We start from the raw sequence: 7,318 nt of genomic DNA, 5'->3' as shown, positions 1-7,318 counted from the left end.
GGGGGGGGGCAGATCGAGGGTCCCACAGTGATGGATGGAGTGGGGCAGAGATGGGGCAGGCGCTGCCCAGTCAGGGCGGTGAATGTGACCCCAGGAGCGAGGCAGAGCTGCTGTGCACACATCCCATTACTGTGTCCACCCCTGGGATGCATGTGCCCCTCAGATTTGTGCATGGGGTGAAGGCGGACTGCCCGCTGTAGGCTTGGGGCCAGGGGCTGGGCCAGCATCATCCCAGAGGCGGGGAATGGGCAGGGGCGGCACTAGAAGGGGTAGCTACAGGGAATTTTGAGGTGGCTGTAGGCCCCTCCCAGCACTGCCACTGCCCACCCCAAGTCCAGCCCCAGCCCACCCCCCCACCAGGAAGAGGCTGACAAAGCCCCAGCCTTGACCTCACAGCAGGTAGGCCACCTTCAACCCATGCACAAATCTAGGTGGGGGCACATGCTTCCCATGCCTCCCCTACGGGTGCAAAGTGTGACAGCGTGCTCCTTGCGCTGCACAACTGGGACTGGGGTAAGGGCAACCACTCTCGTCTGCCATGACTTGATCTTTGTAATTTGGGAGGAAGGTCTTAACCCCCGTGGATGCTGTCCTTAAGCCAGCTCTGGCGCAGTCTTCTGGGGCTCCACCTCCCCTATACCTTGCCTCAAGGCAACCCTCAAGATTATCAAATAGATGTAGTGGACACACAGGTTATACTTTCATGTCATGCCCTCTGAGATAGGTAATATATTAACCAAAAAACAAGCACCATGTAACTCAAAATAGCACACTGGGATTTAATCCCATTTTGCAGTCTTCACATCCAGAGTGGACCACCCAGGTCCTTGCCTCATAGGACCCTCTTGCAATTTAGGGTTCACAGTACACACAGTCTCCAGTGAACCACTTTGGGTCCCCTGTATTCACAACCCTTCTCTCTCTGCTTTTCCAGGTACAACGTCCCCGCTCAAGTCCCAATCTTCAGTCCCTGACAACCAGGACTCACCCACAGGCAAATCGTTTGGCTCTTCTGAGCCACCTCAGTGGGTTTTCTGCCTGCTGGCTGTCTTCCACTGTTCACCCCTCCCACGTCTTTCAGATCTCACTTCCAATCCTTCTGTCTCCTTGCATTAGGCTCCTTTTAACCCAGCCATAAGGTTCTGGCCCTTTAAGTGCCGAAGGCACGCACTTATAAAGCGTGACCATGCTGGCGTTGGCATCTCTCCAGTGCTCGTCTTTTCTGTCAGCGCTACTTTTCACCACTACTCCGCCACCTCGCATTGGCTCAGCAGGTAAGGTCTTTCTTCTTCCCCATCACAGGCCGATATGGATGGTTAATATAATCGGCTATCAGTATTGGCCAAAAAAGTCTTTATTGGTGCACCCCTACGATAAAGAATTTATTTTCTTTATTATCTTTTTTGTTACTGGACTATAGCATGGACTGCAAAGCACAAGAGCATGGCAGTTAATTATGCGAGCTTTATATTTAAAAATGTGCCAAGGATGCCTGGAGGTATCAATGTGCTAATACTATTGTATAGAGATCAAAATAGATATAAATACAACTTTAAAACTACTGGTAATAACTTTATGAACTAAAGGATACCAAGCAGTACAGCAGGGGACACATAAGATAAGATGTTATTATCTGCTACGCTTCTATCAAACTTGATCAGCTATGAAGCTAACACTGTAGTCCCCAAAATGCTTTCATTTAACTTGATTGGAAAGGATATTAAATAATATTAATTCCAGAAACATTTTTCTTCTCAAAGTATTTGCTCAAGTGTCATCTCAAAAAGTGGTTTAGGTGGTTTAAATGGATTTGTTTTAAATTAGGCAGAAAATCTGGGGTGGAAATGGGCCTGAATATTAATGATATATCTTGCACGAATTAATTTTAACATGTCACTTCTGAAGTGACAGGGTTTACTGCAACAGCTATGCATTACAACTGCATTACCCAACACAGAGTGCAATTCCACACCTCTAAAAGAGAAGCTTGCTTATGGGAAACTTGGCAACAGAATCCAAGAAGGAACACAGTTACTTCTGAATGCTGTTTCATTACAGAGGTAGAAATAACTTCTCTACGGTTACAGGTCATGCTGCAATTCCTACTTAAAGACAAAAAATCTATTCTACATTTTACTTATTAAACTTGGTCTCTAAATTTAGCACAATAAATTTCCAGATGAAAAGTACATATTCTTCACAATTTTTTTAATTATTAATATTTGTCATATATTGTACTCTACTTATAAGCATCTTGAATAATTCACTTACTTGCACAATAAGACAACACTAGTCCCAATCATTTACCTTTTGCAATAAACTCTGGTTCTCTGCATATTGGATAAGCATATAAACAGCATAGGTACATAGAAACTCTTTAACCCTGCTATCTACTTTTTTAACATTGCACTCCCTTTAACACCAGAATTGGTGAAACTACAGAAGAGACCTGTTTCATGGTTTCTGAAGCAGCTCTGAATTGACCAGGTCCTGTCAAGGTCAGGCCTGCTCTTAGAGGCTCTCTGAGAAAAAAAGGTAACACTTAGCAAGGGCTGTTTCTGTATTTACAGAGTGTTATGTATATTAAACTTTGATAGGAGTACCCTCCCCCATAAATGTATAACCTTTTCTCAGACTGCACTTATCAAATGTTTTCTTTTTCAGCATTGCCCTATTTACCTCCATTTACAGCGGATTCTTCTAGCTCAACAGCTAGTGTCGTCCCCCCCCCACAAACATTAAGACATCTCAGACATAGGTATTATGAAAGTTTAGAATTACACATAAAGTTGTCTACCCCATACAGAACATAAATAGAGTTTTTCTGAGGTTATCTGAAATTACTCACAGCTGTCAGTTCCTTTGTCTGAACTGACTAAAATGTTTCTAATGAAACTGTTTGCTTCGAACCTTTCTGGCCAACTGTGTTCTTGTCACACCAGCTCAAACACATCTCAAACAAGAGAGCAAGCTATGCAGCAGGCATTACTGAGCGGGCCGTCAAAAAAGAGTACGCTCAGTGAAGTCAGGTGGGGGCAGATCATGATATTGATACACTGGGCTTGTGTACAGCTTGGAGAAAAGGTTTCAAAGCTGAGCAGGGAATCCAGGCTGAAGTTAGTACAGTGCATCTGTGCCAATATATTAGTATTAGGAAGGCTCTTTAGCGCACCAAGGCAACAGTTCCATGGAGAGTTCTGAAAGAGTCAATGCCCTTGAGCAAACACTACTGCACTGATCCTGTTGCTTCACCCCTGAAGAAGTGGACGAATTGAGCATTTCATACTTATATAACAGCATTTGAAAGACTCCCCACAGAATTACTGGCTTGATTTAGTGGGTAGCAGAAGTATCAGTATTAGAAGAACCCTTTATGCATGATGCTTTAGAGAGGCACCAGACACCAAGACATTGAAACAGCCCCCAACTCTCACCCAACTAAATCCTTCTACCCTTCACTGTCTGCCCAGTACCTCTACTTATACGCATCCTAGATTGTTCAATATGCCACTTGACAGCTCCATAGGTGAGCTGCTTGATTCAGGGGCTTGTGCAGTGAACAGAGACATTAAAGAGGAAGAGAAGGAAGGTGTCAATAATGTAGAATGAAACAGAAATGGCCTTGAGAATGGGAATGTGTGTTCTAACCAACCAGTGAATGTCGTAGTAGGACTCCTCTCCCTCCCAACAAGGTTTTTTCCAATTTAAAACTCACTTTCTCCCCCATCCAACCCTCATCTCTACACATTCCATTTCTCCCTTCAAGGCTCCAGTTTAAACCCCTTCCACACCCACTTTCATTCTGCACATGGCATTCAACACCCAAGATGCAGGCTTCTCAACATATTCCCTACCATACACAATACTCCCTATTACAGTAAGCATTTAAACTTTAGTCCATGCCCTATGTACACACATTGATGTTTAAAGTTGGAGATGCAGAAGTAGAGTAAAAGGTTATGGGACTGGGTTCTTCTACAAGAGAAGATGAAGAAAGAAAGCAGCTCTCCAAGGTGTAGCCCCTAGAAAAAAAATAATATGGACCTCTGTAGTTTGTACGAGTTTACTTGAGGTCACTCTGGTAGACTAATCACAGAAGGCAATTAAATCATGCCAAAAAGGCAAAACAGTGACAACAGACAGATAAAATTTTATTAAATACATGCACAAATAATGCCACTGAAGAATAACTCAGAAATATGACATATGACAAACAGCTGCTCAAACACCATGCAACTCACACTCTTGATGAGCAGGAAAACACATAGCTGGTTGACAGGACAATAAAATAAAGAACTGCATTCTTTAATGTCCTCTCACAACCTTAACACACCAAGGCTTTATGTCTTTATATCCTACTTTTGCCACAAATACACACTTCCTCAATGCTGGCCTCATCCATCTCCCCCAACACTATTTAAACTCCATTGATTTTAAATTATTTGGTCACCCCCATCAGCATCTACACAAACTGCTTACCTTGGTATTTGGCATCTTATTGCAGTCTTATTGTGGGTTTTCAGTATCTTAGTTCTTAATCATTTTTACCCAGGTTTCATAACTAAGGATCACTCACTAGCCAAAAACTTCACCCATACTATGTCAATCCTCAAAACATGCAAGACAGTTAAACTGTGAATTTTCTTGGAACAGAAACTACAGCATATCTACACAGGACCTAGCACAATGAGGCTCTGACCCCTGTTTAATTCATATAATACAAATGATAAACGATAATCATTTAACATAGCTGAAATTAAGGCTGCATATTAGTTGTTCTCTAGGCTGTTGGCAAGATGTGGTGAGAACTGCTGATTGTGGAAAGAGGTAGCGGAGGCTGAGGAGGAGGACTGAAAACCATAGTGCAAAGGAGCTGGAGAATGACTTGACTTCTTCATTCATTGTTTGGGGAGGGGGGAGAGGGGGAAGGGTATAGGTCATCAAGAAACATTAACTCAAAGTGATGGGACTATTTTTATGTTGCACTATACATACCAGTAGACTCACTGCTGGTCAGACAACATTCAGATGGCCACACAATAGGTAACTGACTAAAATTTGCCTTTTTTCACTAACAGAGAAAATGCTGTTTGAAAGCGAGCAAGTGACAAGAATATATAAACACAAAACAAACAGTAAGTCTATAAACCATATATTTTATTCTGTACTATTCAATATCTTGCATGGTAATGTTCTATTAACTCTGCTGTAAGAGATGGTTGCAATGTTTGGCTAAAATAGGTTCTATACACACACAAAATCTTAGGCAGCATGATATTTGTAAATGTTCTGTAGGATATATGAATGGAAATATTGTCTAGAAACAGCAGAGGGGGATATTAGCACAACTGGCCAAGAACCAGAATTCAACTGTATTTTAATTGCCTTTCAAGTCAATGCCATACTAAACTCCAACATTAGCTAAAAGATGCATTTTACTTCCTTTCATTACTACACCGGCCTTTTTTTCCCCCCAGGTAGTTTGAAAGATTTATCTAATCTACTATATTCTTCATGTTTAAGGACAACTTAAATTCAACTCTGATTACCAATTTGGATCACTTGTTTGCCCTAATTCCAAAGGAGAAAGAGTTTAATCAAACTCCAGGTAGCACTGAAATTCTGCTAAAACTGATTAGTTAAGCTTAAGCAACATACAATGAACTGTGTATTAGAAAAAAAAATTTACTTTAGGTTCTGATGAGCTTTTTATTTACAGTGTGTACATAATACAGGAAAGCACCAGGGGCAAGAGTTTCTAAACATAACTCTCTTGAGCTCTATAATGAAAACAGAAATACCAGGTAGGAAATCTGAATAAAATAAACAAGCATAAGAACTGTTTGCAAATCATCATTTGAGCCGGTGTAGGGGGAAAAAACCCAGAAACATCAAAGCAAAAAAGATACCCACTAGCAATTGTTCCATCACACACTACTAAAAGAGATAAGGCAGAAAGCACAATATCCATTCCTAAATCAGATTTCTATGCATAGTGAAACCAAACAACAAAAAAGCCTTCCGATCTACCCAAATCAGAGCAGCTCTGAAAATGTTCCACATTTCTAAAAAGCAGGGAGCACACTGTGTCAAAAATCTACCTTGTTTCTGCGGTTCGCTACCTACACATTCAGCTTCGTTTGTACATGAACTTATATATGCACACACCTTTCAGCATGTGTTTGGTAATGACTGACAGAAGAGAATGCAGTTTCTCATAACCAAGACTCATGTTCCCTTGTCAGCGGTTTTGAAAGCAGGTGGCACCTTGGGGTCTTGACCCCTGCAGAGGAGGATTAACCATAAATGAAACATTTCAGACAGAAGCAGACTGTCATCCCCAAGCGGGAGAAGAAGTTGCGGAACACTGCACCTACCAGGAAGTCCCATTGTCAATCTTTTGCAGGCTTTCCTTCTTTACACAACATCTCTGGACTGAATAAGAAAGCAAGGAGAGAAAGAAGCCCCCTGATTCAGTAGCCCATGGGCAAACCAAGGTATATAGAGGAATATCAGGGGCTATACATTAACCCTTCATTGACATGCCGTATACCAAAAAGACCAAACAAAAAACCCTTACGTTTCTTTACAGATGAGGATGATGGGGGTGTAGCAGAAACTTCCCAACTGTTAATGCCCGTTTCACCTGGGCAATTCACCTTGGCATCCCCCCATTTCCCACACACCTCGTGCAGCAAGCAGCGACAGCTGATGCAGCACCTGTCCCTTGATCCCTCACGGAGCCCGGCCACAAGCAGCCTCGCGGCCGCGGAAAGCACCGGGGCACGTCCTCCCGGGTGAGCCCAGCCGCCCTGCCCTCGGTCTCCTCTCCAGCCGGGGGCCGAGGGCGCTGCGGGGCTCCCCCACCCCCCCGGGGAGACGCAGCCCTCCCCCGCTGGGGCTGCCCGGGCCGCGGGGCGGCCGCAGCGCTGGCCGAGGGGCCATTTTAAGCGCCGCCAGCAACTTTCCGTCGCCGGGGACAACTCGGAGAGCAGCGTCGGGACCTCCCCCCACCCCAGCCCCGGGGCTGCCCCGCAGTCGAGTCAGAGGGCAGCCTCCCCGCCAGCGTGAAGTTTGCAAAGTCACTTCGGAGCCCCCAACACGCACGCACCGGCCCGGGGGAGCCGCAGCCTCTCAGCAGGAGCTGGCGCCGGCTGCCCGCCTTCCCGCCCTCCGCCCGGGGGCCTGCGGCCGGCACTGCGGCACCCCCGCGCCGCGCTCACCTCGCTCCGGCTCGGCTTGCAGGCAGATGGGGATGTTCTTTTTCCAGCCCGGCATGGTGCCCTGGTGCCGCAGCCGGGCGCGCAGCGCAGTCCTC

At 44.8% G+C, this 7,318-nt stretch overlaps 1 protein-coding gene and 1 long non-coding RNA gene across 2 annotated transcripts in view; one reads left to right on the top strand and one right to left on the bottom strand.

Annotated features, from left to right (window-relative positions):
- LOC109315531 overlaps positions 1–2,373 on the top strand; it is a 16,477-nt gene extending 14,104 nt beyond the window's left edge. The window contains exon 3 of the long non-coding RNA XR_002102530.1: positions 2,358–2,373. This is a non-coding gene — a long non-coding RNA (uncharacterized LOC109315531). The remainder of the gene's footprint in view (positions 1–2,357) is intronic.
- The window catches only part of GRIP1 (glutamate receptor interacting protein 1), a 579,208-nt gene extending 571,896 nt beyond the window's left edge, over positions 1–7,312 (bottom strand). Inside the window, exon 1 of the mRNA XM_019543266.1 lies at positions 7,224–7,312. Coding sequence (XP_019398811.1) covers positions 7,224–7,278 — 55 coding nt within the window. The 5' untranslated portion in view covers positions 7,279–7,312. The remainder of the gene's footprint in view (positions 1–7,223) is intronic.
- Positions 7,313–7,318: the final 6 nt, after the last annotated feature.

This window comes from Crocodylus porosus, unplaced genomic scaffold (genome assembly GCF_001723895.1).
Source record: "Crocodylus porosus isolate Cpor-Errol unplaced genomic scaffold, CroPor_comp1, whole genome shotgun sequence".
Classification (NCBI taxonomy): domain Eukaryota; kingdom Metazoa; phylum Chordata; order Crocodylia; family Crocodylidae; genus Crocodylus; species Crocodylus porosus.
The sequence above is the reverse complement of the archived record's forward strand: the minus strand, read 5'-3'. Positions and strand labels throughout refer to the sequence as shown.